General features: G+C 37.0%; 1 protein-coding gene across 2 annotated transcripts in view; it reads left to right on the forward strand.

Annotated features, from left to right (window-relative positions):
• Nucleotides 1–15595, forward strand: part of LOC150091434 (malonyl-CoA decarboxylase, mitochondrial-like) — a 118251-nt gene that overhangs the window by 66077 nt on the left and 36579 nt on the right. For both annotated transcript variants that reach the window (XM_090383896.1, XM_090383904.1), the window contains exons 6-7: nucleotides 2317–2481; nucleotides 7718–7847. In XM_090383896.1, the coding sequence (XP_090240022.1) occupies nucleotides 2317–2481; nucleotides 7718–7847 (295 nt within the window). The remainder of the gene's footprint in view (nucleotides 1–2316; nucleotides 2482–7717; nucleotides 7848–15595) is intronic.

Genomic DNA, 15595 nt, shown 5'->3' on the forward strand with positions numbered 1-15595 from the left:
TCCATAGAACCCTTCTACTACAGTTTAATGCTTCCCTGCTAATTAAAGGAGTGTCTGCTAGAATTCCACAGGGTGATACTCTTTCTGCCCTTCTCTTCTCTGCCTTAATCCCACCTCTACTGCTTATGCAGGCACCTCTGTAGCCAGGTGGGAAGGAGCAGCATTTCGTAGCACATGCTTCTTGATTAGACCAGGGTTCGAGCCCGTCACCACCAAATACGGAGGATGCAGAAAGGTCAGGGAATGACCACCGCATATCCCGGAGAAATATGGCCTTAGTTGCTAATGCTCCTAAAAACCAAACAACAACTGCTTATGTAAGTGCCCATCATCACTTATGCTGTTGATATTGAAATCAGGACTAGCTCCACTTCAATTCAGGAAGCACAGCAAAACAACTCACTTATTAATGCTACTGCTGTGGTTACCAATTATTTTATCCTGTTTGGACTTTATAATCCTGTAAATCATTTCTCTGTTATAAAGATCTTGGCATACTCTTTGATACTAAACTCATGACTTTCTTAGAGTTACTTGAGAATGAAACAGCTTTTGAGACAACAGCTCCTTCATGTCTCCAATCCAGGTACCATTTTTGCTATATAAAAACCTGCCTTCCTTCTTATGTCATATATGCTGCTGAAATGTGGTCAGCTGCAGCATCTGCCTACATTAAGAGTCTCCCTTTGGTGGGATATAGGCTACTAACGTGAGCATACACCAATCTCCCAAATTACGAAGATAGAAAACTTAAATTAGGTTCCACTCAGCAAATTGCTTACACATTAAATCTTTATAGGTAGTTTCCAAACTCTTCTCAAACACAAGGCAGGCCATTCTATTTAGGATAAGGTTGGCTGGCACATTTCCCCCAAGAGTATTAGACAGAAGCTGTCTTTAATTCCTCTCTTCAATCAAATCTCTTCTCTTGATAGGGTCTTTCCATATCCATTGCTCAAACTTATTCATCAGCCCAGTGTTGATATATTATTCTCTGTTGACAGCCAATACCACAATGAAATTGTTGACTTCATCCTTTCTTCTCATCTATAGGCTTGTATGTGTATTATTAACTTTTTCTCTGAGATCAGCATTTAAGGAATTTATAGTGGATATTTAAGAAGTTGAAGCTGTTTGAGCAGGGCAAAATTTCTCAAACTGGAAGGTCGAATGCAATGTGCTATCATCAGCAAAACTATGGATAGGAATTCCCATCAATGGAAGAAGGTCACTAATGTACAAGAGGAAAAGAGTGGAGAAAGAACTGAACTGGGGAACGCCAACATTAACAGAGAAGTTAGAAGACAGAGAGCCATCTGCCATCATCTGCAGTGAGCGGTCAGAGAGAAAACTAGATACCCAGCTATGGAGGTGGACCTATTTAGCTTTGACGTCCAGTGTTGAGTGGTAGTTATGGGAGTAACACCGAATGGCACCACTCTCTGCCTCACCCATCACTTCAAGCTTGGGAGAGGTAGGTCCGATAAAGCGACTTTCATGATTTTTTTTTTATGTATCATTGAGAGCTGATGTAAACTCTTCTAGCCTAATGAACGGATATTTATTTATTTATGCAGAGGTAAATTATATTAATTAATGAAGTATATCACACTCACTCCTACCTCCCTCCAGAAAGTCATAATATCATCGCTTTTTAATCAGTGTATTTAGTATTCCGTTACTGAGTGGTCAGGAGCAGGAGTGCAATAGCACACGCTCTTTGAGTAGACTGGGGTTCAAGCCCCTGACTGCTAAATACGGTCGATCTGCCAACCCCCCCCCACTGGACCAGCGTGGCAGATTATGGTCCATTTCCCTCAGTGTGAATTGTTGAGGAGGCTTCCATCCTGCGTGGGTTAATAATGGCTGCAGTTTACCTTTTTTACCTTTATGGCACTACTGAAGAGATATCTTCCTCTATATAGATATCATTTTCTTACCTTCTATTTAATATATTAGACAAAATTATTGTAAAGTAAGTTTATTGTTTTTAATGTGCACCACTAAAAAATGTGAAGAATAATTAAATATCTAGTGAACAGAATTTTGTTTTGTCTTCTTGGTTGGAATTTTAGAATTTTTCACTCTATCAGTTATGTTCCTTGTTACACTATTTTATGATAAAACTCAATAAAATTTAATTATTGGTTAGCTGTTACAATGTCTGATAGGCTGCTTAAAACCAGTAGGCCCAAAAGAGTGCAGTAGAGAATTTGTTAGAAACATGAAAATTTTAACTATGCAAATGGCTAAATTTTTAATAAATCTAAAATCCTAATTTCATACTTATTATATTGCTTTGTTTTCTCATTTTAGATATCAGAATATGAAGCTGTTCATCCAATGAGAAATTGGATGGACCTGAAACGCAGAGTTGGAAGTTACAGAAGATGCTATGCATTTACACATAGTAGTATGCCAAAGGAGCCAATAGTAGTATTGCATACGGCACTTACTGAAGATATATCTTCCTCTATACAGGTATTAGTTTCTTACCTTCTGTCTAATGTACTCCCCAGACAAAAAAAAAAAAAAAAACTAAAGAATTTCCCATCTGTTTATTCTGCTCTGCTGTGTTATTTTATTTTATTATTTTATTTTTTTATCTATTACATATCACTCTGATTATATAAGCACAGAAGCAAACTTCCAATTCATTATGAATAGTATGTATGAGTAAGTGATATTAACAACTTTCAAAGGCATCCTTATCTACAATCTTATGCATCTGGGACATCTCTATAGGTATCTGTGACATTAGTGAAGATCATCTCTAAATGTTTTCACCTGGCAAAAACAGAGAAAAACTAGTAAGGTAAAAGAAAGATAAACACTGGAAATGCTGTCTGTTTGTTATTTGTTTTTAAGAGCATTAGCAACTAAGGCCAAATTGCTCGGGATGTGCAGTGGTCATTCCCTGACCTTCCCACATCCTCCGTATTTGGTGGTGACAGGCTCGAACCCCGGTCTAATCAAGAAGCGTGTGCTACGCACTGTTGCTCCTTCCCACCTGGCTACGGAGGCACCTAAATGCTGTCTGTTGTGGTGGTGTTAGGAAAATGGATTATTGTCCTGCTGATCCAGTGCCAGAATATTATATTGTCTATCAAACTGCACTTGCATACAGGCTTACACTTATTAAGAGAACACACTTCAGTGCTAAAATAGATGAGATTGCTTGAAGGTAAAAGCAATGTTAGAACTATGAGGTGATATCCAGAACTTTCAAGAATTTTTTCTTAAAAAATTTGAATCTACAGAAAAGAATGTTAAACTTATGCAGTCACAGTTTACAAAATGCAATGGATTGCATTGCAGATTTTTTTTTTTTATATATGTTCAAACAAATTGCAAAAGTAAAACTGCTTTACTCTGATACAGATTGATTCCAGATGAAAAGGTACATTCTGTTATTCGATTTTTGTCACCAAAGGGAAGACGGGTAGTGAAATTGTACCATGAATGTGTGTCAGTGCAGGGAGAAAAGGTTATGTTTGCTCAGAAAATGTTTTTGTGTTAGGAGTTCAGGAATGATTGGATGGCTATCACTGAAGGGTCGGCATATCCAGTACAAGCAAAATTGTCAATCATCATGTAGTCACAGAACAACTGTAGATTTCAAAGTCAGTCGTTCAAGAAATTGTGCATGACAGTCAGCTTCAGTAAGATGTATGCTTCATTTTATGGGATATAAAACAGTTAGTAGACAATCACAAGGCAGTATGAGATTGGGATTATGCCTTCAGTATTACAGTGAAGAGGCCGACTAGTTCCTGAACAGAATTGTGACAGAGAATGAAGTTTGGATACATAATGTCCTCCTGCCTCCCCAAAAAAAACCAAAATTCATCTCGTTACATCTCGTCAATAAAAAAAAAAAAATTCATAAGTCTGTTAGCCAAGAAAGTAATAGCCTCTATTTTTCAGTATCACTATACTTATTGACTTTATGAAGGCCTCATTAAGAGGTCCATGAAGACTGCTTAAAGAAGCACATTATTGCCATTAATGCTCTTCATTAATGATACCATTAATGAAGAACATTACTGCCAAACTTTGGGGAAACTGAAGACTGTGATTCACCAAAAATGCCATGGACTTTTACAGATGGATCCATTATGCTGCATGACAATGCAATCCCAACACCCAACTGCACAGATTCAGAAAAACAATAAGTTTAATTTTGATACATAAGTAGTTACCACATAATTATATATGTATGTAATGCAGAATATTTTATATGTACAAATATTTGAATATTAAATATTTTGACCGACATTTGTGCATCTTTTCACTACCGTTTATTATTGATTAGGAAATATCCTATGACACTGACCGCAACTCACAAATACATATGTTACCTTATGGGAATGCGGCGCTCGCTTAGTGCAGATTCACTTAGCGCTCTGTTTTTCCAGAACGAATTATCAGCGTTAAGTGGGGGTTACCTGTATATCATGTCTCTGTAGAAACATGAAACTGCTGTAGCTGTCTGAAACTGGAAACTGTAAGAAAAGCATATTGATATCACAGAAGTGATATGCTGGAAGGTCCTAGGGTTCTGTTAGAGGACCTGTTTCGCATATACATAGCTGTATGCCCTTCGGATTTATGATGAAGAATCCATCTGTTTGACCCTTCTCTGTCCTGCCATCATAACATAGTTTCTTTCATCTTTTTCAAAAAAAAAAAAAAAAAAAAGAGGCACCTCCATAGCCAGGTGGGAAGGAGTAGCAGTGCGTAGCACACACTTCTTGATTAGACCGGGGTTCGAGCCCGTCACCACCAAATACGGAGGATGTGGAAAGGTCAGGGAATTACCACCGCATATCCCGGAGCAATATGGCCTTAGTTGCTAATGCTCCTAAAAAACCAAACAACAACAAACAACTTTTTCAAAAAAAAAAAAAAAAAATGGTGAAACTACATTAAATTCAGAAATTTTTTGAAATTCTGCAAGTTTATGCTTATTTTCATTAAAAAATTAGGTCCATCAAATGTGGTAATCGACATTGCATGATGTATTTGGAGAATTCAAGGAAACAGCATTGTTTTTCTCTAATTAACAGTATCCTTCATTAAGATGCCAAAGAGGTATGATGTAAAATTTCAGAAGATGTATATATGCAAGATTTTTCCGCATATTGTAAATTTTGGAAAAGCTAACATGTTTGCTTTGTATTCTGCATGTAGATAAGGTTTTTCAGTTTCAAATGACTCGAAACATGATGTAATCAGACAAGCACAGCACAAACAAATATGACAACATGCATCATGTAGAAAAGAATTCAAAATTGTATGTGGCATTTCACAATGATAATGATACTGTCATACGTACTGAATGTTTATGTACGGACATGTTTATGTAAGGATATTCTTTTAGCTTGAAAAATTATTTTGTGAACCTCCAAACTTAACAAAATTATTTCTATGCTGTAAATTCTTTCAGTTTTTAAATATAAGAAGTTTTGAATATTATTTGCAGATCCCCTATAGTATTTATATGGCCCTCCCATGGGTAAATGCATTACTAAAACTGTGGTCTGCAGACAACAGTTTTAGAAATGCTGTCATAGAACATAATCTTCCTCTGAGTTTGCTAATCATCCAGGCTCACTGTCAGAAATGTTGTCCAATAGTGAAATAGCAAGCCATATCAGCAGAGCTATCTGTCATCTGGAGGACCACTTGAAGGACCATGTTATATCCATTAAGAATGCTGATTTTGTTCAGTCAGCGATAGCTGTGCACCATTGGCAGGAGGACATGACCTCCAGACAGATGATGTCGAAATTATTGATAGTGCACAAGATTTTAAGATTCATGACTGGTTGGATTCTGCCAACATATGTAACACCAGATACACTTTGAACAGAAATATAGTATATGAGTACATTCCATCTTTGAAACCATAGTGTCGGATGAATGTTATCTCTCGTCTTCTCTTCCCCATTCTCCTCTCCCCCTCTTTCCAGTAAGTTGTGAATGACTTTCCCCTTTCCTTTATTTCTTATCCATTCGTCTCATCACTTAATTTACATACACTTCTGCATCTCTAGGAAACCTGTGTTTTTGCAGAGGTGGGATAACCCCCCTCCACATATTTATACTCACTGCCCTCATGCAAGTGTTAAAGGCACCATACAGATGCCTCTCAGATGCCATATAGAAGTTCCTGAGTCTGAATGTTTTTAGATTTTATGATTTTATTTTTTGACTTTTAATCATCATATTTTAAATATTTTAATGTATATTTTTAATCAATGTTATTCATGCTGATAGTTCCCAAGTGTGAGTGTTTTAGTTTTTATGATTTTATATTTTAATGTGCTTTTAAACCATTGTGTTTTAAATATTTTAATACATGTTTTAAACTGATGTTTATTTAGATTTATATTATATATTTTTTTTTAGATTTTTAATAATAAATATATTTTTAAGTCTGGTCGTAGTAATCAAGGACTATTCATGTGTCCAGTGCCCAACCTTCAAGGGTTTTTTCACTCAATGCATGAGAAGTTAGGGTATCTCACAACCAAAGAGCAGGTGTTGTCAATCTAATGTTCCCTTAAGGCCAGGACACAAAATAATTGCCCAGTTTGGTACTTTGCAAAAGAACCAAACTGGGTGATTATTTTGATGAAATAATCACCTTGGCACTTTGCTGCCAAGCAGAGCTTGTAGAAGGCTACACTGTATCTCAGTTGGTTGTAATATGCATGTGCAGAGTGTCATTTGGCAATCTTTATTACCCTTATTGAATAAAACTATAATTTAAGATGAGAAGTTACTAAACTCTTATGCGAATATCCCTACATATTATATGAAATATCTATGAGAACTAAGTGAATCTGAAGTAGAATCTGAAGTAGACGTAGTATCATTAATGCTTAAATTAAACACTTTCAGTTTTTTCCTAGTGGAGGTAATTCTACGAGTGAAGAATCCTGTGACGATATTGCTCAAGAAACAATATTAGATTTGTTCGCAGAGGCAATTCAAAACTATTCGCAACTCAATACGGCGCCTCCGTAGCCAGGTGGGAAGGAGCAGCAGTGCGTAGCACACGCTTCTTGATTAGACCGGGGTTCGAGCCCGTCACCACCAAATACGGAGGATGCGGAAAGGTCAGGGAATGACCACCGCATATCTCGGAGCAATATGGCCTTAGTTGCTAATGCTCCTAAAAACCAAATAACAAACAAACAAGCAACTCAAACAAACAAACAAACAAGCAAGTGTAGCTTATGCACCATTAAACACCCATAACACACACACACACACACACACACACACACACACACACACGCTTCACACTCCACCTGGGTAGCAGTCAGTCTTCAACAGCTCCCCTCTTACCCAGAGGTGACCATTACAACATAACTCAGGTGAGTTGTCTGTAATCTCATAATGCTTTGTGCTTTTATTTTTATTTTGTTGTTAGCTTATGATTTGTTTCTTTAGTTTGTTTGTAAGTGTTATTTAAATGTTTATAATTTGTTTTAAAGTATTTTGTCAGTGATGAAGTAAACCAGTATTATTCATGAATGAAATGTGTTATTTGTTAATTTAATGCAGTTATTCCTGGCATTTATTCTGTGTTTGTGTAATTACTATGTAATTCACCAGCAATAAATTACATTACCAACATATAGTTGAAAGTGCCTTTTTCATCTTTCAGTAAAATTTTGCAACTCTTAATTTCATGTATTTACAGAGCATTGTATCCAATCAGAGAATGCACTCAGAAGGAGATATTAATAGCTGTAATATAAAGTATGACTATCAAGAAGACCCAATGAAGATAAAAGCTGCTGTCTTTTATTCTATTACCTCTACTCAGAAAGGTAATTAACTGTCTTAATACAGTGCTAATTTATATAAAAAATCTTTACATTTGTATTGAACAGATATTATGCTTTTACTGATTAATTTTCTCTATTTTGCTCTGTATTTACAAAGGGGGGGGGGTTCAAAAAAGATTTGTATTCACCAAGAAGTAGGTTGTGATAGAAAGTTGAAATTTTTTTTGTTTGATACCTTGAGATCTCTATAGCAACCACACAAATTTTTGTTTGGACCTGACAATTCATTTTTTTATTTGCAGAGGTAAATGAAGTGAAGTGTCATGATTGATAAAGTGAAATACAGATCAGTGATTCGTTTCCTCTTTCTGTAAGTGAAAACAACCCAAAACAATCCACAAAGAAATGGTCGCTGTTTATGGAGAAGACTGCTCAGGTTACAGTTGTTGCACATTGGTATAAACAATTGAAATGTGGAAGAACTTCAGTGCATGATGAAGAAATTCCAGGATGTCTAGTAATTGCTGTAACAGAAGAGTGCTGCAAAAATTGAGGCATTAATCCTAAAAGATTGCCATATTAGCATCAAATAACTAGCTGCCCAGCTCCAAATTAATGTAGGGTCTGTGGAGAACATCATCCATCAACAGTTGCATGTGAGTAAAGTGTCTGCTAGATGGGTGCCCAGATTTCTGACTTCTTACCAGAAGGAAAAGGCACAGTGTACACATGAAATGTTGTTGATGTTCCAGGAAAAGCAAGAGGAGTTCATTTCATGTCTAGTCACATGAATGAAACTTGGATCCATCATTTTAACCCAAAACTAAACAAATGTCAAAACTATGAAAGCATGTAGAACCACTATCCCCAAAAAAAAGCAGAGGTGCAAGTCTTGGTTGGATTATGGACATTCATGAGGAACTGAGTCAAATTCTTTGCTAAAATCCAAATAAACATTGACTAGGCATGGCTCCTTCAGGCAAAATTTTCTGAGGTGGAATTCACTGACTCACAGAAATATTGCTGTGGAGATACTAAATCATGGTTTCATATCTTGTGTGCTTGTCTCCCTGTATGAGGTATACAAGACACAACAAACAGTAATGCAGGTGACTACATATTCAACCATGAATAACTGTCATAATAATGATTACTTTTAATGCTTCCATCAGGTAATATTGGACATGCCGGGTGCAACGAATATCTTTAACAAGAGAAGGAAAATAACTAGTTAGCAAGAACATGAACATGATGCCAGTGTTGACCACATCCGAAGAATACAACAGAGCAAAGTAGATCCAGAAGATAAGACAAATACAACTTAGTAAATAGACCTGCTGTGATCCTACATGAAATGGATAAATATAATGGAAGGATATATGGATAGATTGGGAAGACAGGATGAATGGGAAAGAAAAATACAATCAATTGTAAGAGGAAAAACAATATTATAACTCTGATCAGATTTTGTATCCATTTGCCCCACCATTAATAATTTATGTCCTTGTGGGTTAGAATTGTGATAGCCAAGAGAAGATGGAATTTGCAACTAACCTTAAATGTCTAGTCATCTGTGGTGAAAGCTATGAGGTGCTGGCACTCTGGGCTCTTAACATTTTGCAGTATGCTATTACTACTGTATTGCCTGGGTCGGGGCCATACTTATAAATAGGCACATGAAGCACCAGCTTCGGGCCTCTGAAATCTGAAAATTTTAAAGCAGTTTCTTTTTTTAACACCCTAATCTAAACTATGGCTCACTTGTACCTACCATGTTTACATTGTAAACAGAGACAGGTAAATTTACTGAAAGTGTGGATGACTCATTTCTCTGAAAGAAAAGATTAATTTCCAGAATAAAGGAAAATCACTCTCTCCTAATTCTCTAATAGACAGTAGGACACTGGCTGACCATGGTGTAGTAGTAGTAGTAGTAGTAGTGGCACATGATGCAAGAAAGCAAGTGTAGGAGCTTATGCAGCATCAGCCAAAAAAAAAAAAAAAAAAAATCACACCATTCCCTCCAAATGCCTGTCCAGTTCCTCCTTAAATTTATTTAACCTATCAACTTCTACAACGACAGATGGAAGTTTGTTCCAGCAATTAACCACCCGCTGGCTAAAGGCAAATTTCCGCACATCTATTCTACATCTGTCCTTTCTTAATTTGAACTTATGTCCCCGTAGGTTGGTAATCTGAACAAGTGGAAGGATCCCATCAGAATTCAGCGTGCTCAACCCATTCAAGGCCTTATAGACCTCAATCAGATCACCGTGCAGGTGCCTAGTCTCCAGCCACTGCAATTTGCAGAACTTAAGCCTCTCTTGGTAAGAGAATCCCTTCATTCCCCTCACCAATCGTGTTGCTCTTCTCTGTACACGCTCAAGCAAATCTACATCCTTCCTAAAATGAGGCCTCCAGACCTGTACGCAGTACTCAAGGCGTGGCCTGACCATTGCCTTATACAGAGGGACAATCACCTCCTTTTCCCTGCTAGCAAAATTCCTATATATCATTGACAAAACCCCATGACCCGCCCTAGCAGCCTGTCTGCACTGCTCAGAAAACTTCATATCTGACTGCACAATTACTCCCAGGTCTTTTTCATTTTCTACCACCTTAAGTGTAGTACCACACAGTTGGTACGTTTCTCTGGGGTTACTTCTACCCATATGCAGTACTTTGCATTTGTCAAGGTTGAACTTCAGTTGCCACTTCTTAGCCCATCTGCCCAATTTATCTAGATCCTGTTGCAGTAGCACACTGCCATTACTGTCATTAACAACCCTGCCAACCTTTGTGTCATCTGCAAACTTCGACATTAAGCCTGATATACCTTCATCAATATCATTGATAAATAAACAAAACAACAGTGGACCCAACACCGAACCCTGTGGGACTCCACTAATAACATTAGTCCACGAAGAGCAGCACCCATTGATTACCACCCTCTGTCTTCTCCCACTTAACCATCCTTTTATCCATTGTAGCAACTTACCCTTAATACCATTCTGCTCCAATTTGTACAGTAGTCTTCCATGCGCAACAGTGTCAAAAGCTTTCCTGAAATCCAAGTATATGATATCAAAATTATTTTTTGCATCCAGTTCCTTTGTGACCACATCATAATAACCAATCAAATTTGTCAGACAAGACTTTCCCTTAACAAACCCATGCTGTGTTTGAATTATTGCTGCAGTCTTGTCTAGATGATCCTGCAATGCATCTTTAACCAGCGACTCCATTATTTTACCCGGAACAGTAGTTAAACTAACTGGTCTGTAATTACTCGTGTCACCCTTCGATCCACCTTTGTGAATTGGGAACACATTTGCACATCTCCAGTCCGTGGGAACCTCCCCTGAGTCCAAGGATGCTCTCATAATTATGGCTAAGGGTTTGCTTAGTTGCTTTGCCGCCTCCTTTAAAATAACTGGATAGATCCCATCCACCCCTGGTGCCTTTTTTATGTTTAACTTCAACAATTTCTCCTCCACTTTGCTCTCAGTTATTACAAAATCATTAAGCACACTGCTACAATTTGATAACCTTCTTCCATTTTCAAATTGTAATAATTCCTCACGTGTGAATGTAGATGCAAAATACTCATTCAGTTTGTTTGCTATCTGAGCAGGATCATCAACAGTCGAACCATCGATGTCAAGTGGACCAATCATATTCATCCCCTTCCTTTTAGAGTTTATATAAATAAAGAAATCCTTGCTGTTTTTCTTAGCATCTTTTGCCAAAGATTTCTCGTAATCCGCCTTCGCCTGCCGAACCTCCTTTGTGACCTGATTACAGACTAGCTTATATCTGCCACAGGCTTCTGCGTCACCTGATAATTTATATGCATCCCATGCATTTTTCTTCTCTGTCACGAGTCTCATTAGTTCATTTGATAACCATTTAGGCCTAAACCTTGAACGATATTTCTTAATAAGTATATAAAGTCTAGTAGCTTCCACGATTAATTCTTTGAATGCTTCCCACTTAGAATTTACTGTTTGTAACATCGTCAGTTGATCCCACTGTACAGAATTTAAAAACTGTCTGAGACCACTGTACTCCCCTTTACGGAAGCAAAAACCCTTTCCTTTACCTTTGACGGTAGTTACCTCTTTGAGTAAATCCCACTTCAGCACACTGTGATCACTGCCACCTAGTGGTTCCTTTATCTGCAAATTCTTAATACACGAATGATCACTGCTGATAACCAGATCAAGAGTGTTACTTTCTCTGGTTGCCTCTCGAACATGCTGCTGCAGAAAACAATCATTCAATGACTCCACAAAAGTCTGACTAGTGTGTGAGTGACCAACCCACAAGTTCCAGTCAATATCTGGGAAGTTAAAATCCCCCATTATAAGACATTCTGATTTACTGGCCCACTCTATTTCTCTGTACAATTGTTCATTGTACTCATTCAAGTCATTAGGCCTATAACACACTCCTACTCTTATTTTTCCTTTCGCAGTGCTTATCTCACACCAAACTGACTCAACAGAGCACTGTTCATCTATATTAACTGGGTGCACTTCCTTTGATTTTATGTTTTTCTTAATTAACAGCATAACACCCCCTCCCTTTCTGTCCTGTCTATCCTTTCTGTACACATTGTACTCCCCAAATTCCAGTTCTGCATTCCTTATATCTTTGTGACACCACGTCTCTGCTATCCCAACAATATCCGCCTTTGATGTCTTGACCAACACTTCAAATTCATCAAATTTATTTACTATACTTCTAGCATTGGTATACATGCAAGCATACATGCTCCTATGCCTATTCCTTGTTACCCTAACACATCCCATATACCCAACTATTCCATGATGACTGCCATCCGTCCCTGAAACCCCCAACACCCCTCGCTCCAGGTCGCTTCTTATTCTAATAGAAGTTGTGCAAGAATCACCTTCACCTCTGCCTGCGGTTACTGTTAAACTATTAGTCTTTGTATCCCCCCAAACTAGCAGTTTTCCGACCCACCTAACACTGCCTCGATAGCATCAGCAAATATTCTTGCACCCTTTCTATTTAAGTGTATCCCATCCCTGTAGAAGCAATCTCTCCTGTTAACAAGTACAGTCCAGGCTGAAAAAAATTCTACCCCTTGAGCCTTGCACAATCTTTCCAGGGCCGAATTGATCGACAAGGCTCTCATCATATACTCCCTCCTATCGTGTCTGGGCAGAATTGCAGACACTTTCAAATTCAATCCTATTTCACGGCTTTTTTTCAACAGTGACCTGTACTTGTTGAGTAATTCCGCCGGTCTCCTACCCTTAATATCATTAGTGCCAACGTGTACAACTATATCACCTTTTGTGCCCTTGAAAGATGATATCCGCTCTACAACGTCATCAACCTTTGCCCCTGGCAGACATACCCTGGTCCTGTTCCACCTATCCGTTTTACAAAATATATTCCCCGTCTCGAAAAATATATTATCCGCATCGAGAATATGCTGTAATCGTTTCCACTGGCTATGAACACAAGAAAGCAATGGCCAGTGTGACTTCTCGGTATAGTATGTGAGAGGGTGGTTGTAAATGTATTACAAACTATAAATTGCAGAATGTTACTCCTTTTAGCTCTTAATTCGTGCTTTCTACAGCAGCAGTGAATTTCTCTTGAAATTCATTCGTTATATGGAAATTTTATTCGCTCTGCAGAAACTGTTTTAATTGGACCACCCATGGATTTGAGAATCTATATAAGCTGAGACCAGAAAACTGTAACATTTAGTTTAATTGTTGATGTGCAAAGTAAAAGTGTGATACATAGGAGTACACACACTGAAGTAAATATAGGTATGTATCTATCTCTCTGAAAGTAGTGTTGTAGTTTAATAAATTTTGATTCTGTTGTAACAGAAAATTTAAATATCAAATCTATGCAAAGTTTCGCTATCTATTGACTGTAGCATATGTTTCTTTTATTGAAAGCTTTTTGTTTTCTCACTCTTAAAACATGAATTGATTCAAATATTAATTTTTTATATTGAATCATTATCAGTTATATTACTTTTAAGCTGCTACTATCTCATTGAATTAAAAATCTGAAATTGTCAATAAACAACAAATTAAATAAAGCAGTAATTAAAACAATGATATATTAATATTTAAAAAGGCATTAATCATAACAGCAGCTGCTATGCCAAAAAAGAAAATTTTTCTAATATTGAGTATATATACAGGCATACCTCGGTTAACGTTACCTCTGATAACGAAGCTTCGATATAACGAAGTCGGCAATTTCAAGCCCCATTTAACATAAAAAAAAATATATTCCAGTTCAATCACCTGAAATCTAAACAAACTGAAGAAATTACGGAAACCTTTGGGGCTTCTCGTGGTTGGTTCGAGAAATTTAAAAAACGGGCCAGGATTCATAGTGTAAAATTAACAGGAGAAGCTGCAAATAAGTTTCCAGAAAACTAAAGGAAATCATTGAACGTCAAAATTTTCCAAATTTGGTGTTCAATGTTGACGAAAGCGGTTTGTTCTGGAAACGGCTACCAACAAAAAGCTTCATTTCTATTGAAGAAAAATCAGCTGCTGGGTTCAAAGCAGCCAAAGACCATTTAACGTTACTCTTTGGATCAAATGCCTCTGGCGATTATAAATTAAAATTGTTATTAGTTTACCATTCAGAAAATCCGAGGGCGTTAAAAGGTAACATAAAAATGAATTTACCTGTAATATGGAAAGCAAATAGAAAAGCGTGGGTTACCAAGGAGTTATTTACTGATTGGTTTGTTAACCACTTTTGTGCTGAAGTAAAACGGTATTGTCAAAAAAAACAACTTTGAAGAAAAAGCTCTTTTGTTGTTAGACAATGCTCCGGGACATCCTACTGATCTTAACACGTTGGACACATGCATTCCTGTCAAAGTTGTGTTTCTTCCAGCAAACACAACTTCCCTGATTCAACCATTGGATCAGGGAGTAATAGCATCATTTAAAGCTTATTATCTGCATCGAACATTAAGCAGTTTAACTGAACTAGAGGATAAAGAGGAAATGACAGTTAAAACTTTTTGGAAAAACTACACCATTAAAAACACAATTGAAAACATTGATAGTTCTTGGAAAGAAATCACTAAGAAATGCTTAAATGGAGTTTGGCGCAAAATATGGCCAGAAGTTGTACTAGAAGAAGAAAATAACATCCAAGAAATTAGAAATGAAGTTATCCAGATGGCTCAATCAATAGGTTTCGAAAATATCGATGAAGAGGATGTTAGAAATTTACTGAATGCAGAAGATGATGGTTTTTCAGTGGAAGATTTAGAAAACCTTGTTAGCAACGAAGACAAAGATAATGAAGACGAGGTTAAAGAAGTTCCTGCCGAAAAAGTGTTAACAACCAAAGATTTAAAAAGGTGCTTAAACGACATTGAAAACGTTTTAAATTTTTTTAGTGAAAATGATCCTGATTTAGGAAGAAGTGTTATTGTTAAGCGATCAGTGTTAAATGCAATAACTCCGTATAGGCAATTGTTAAATGAAAGAGAAAAAGAGCATAAACAACAACTTTAGACTCGTATTTTAAAATGTGATTTCACTTTGTATGTAAGTTGACTGTTTATTTAATAAAACTTTTCTTTGTTCGAAAAAAAAGCTTTTCATTTTCTTTACGTAGGAACGTATCCCTATTCTGGCCATAGTATTTTTACCTCTGAAAACGAAGTTTCGCTTAACGAAGTAATTTCGTGGAGCGCATCCTATTCGTTATTCGAGGTATGCCTGTATACAATATTATTAATGATAGATTTAGATCGACAT

Source organism: Mastigoproctus giganteus, chromosome 1 (genome assembly GCF_048544385.1).
Source record: "Mastigoproctus giganteus isolate SK-2022 chromosome 1, ASM4854438v1, whole genome shotgun sequence".
Classification (NCBI taxonomy): Eukaryota; Metazoa; Arthropoda; class Arachnida; order Uropygi; family Thelyphonidae; genus Mastigoproctus; species Mastigoproctus giganteus.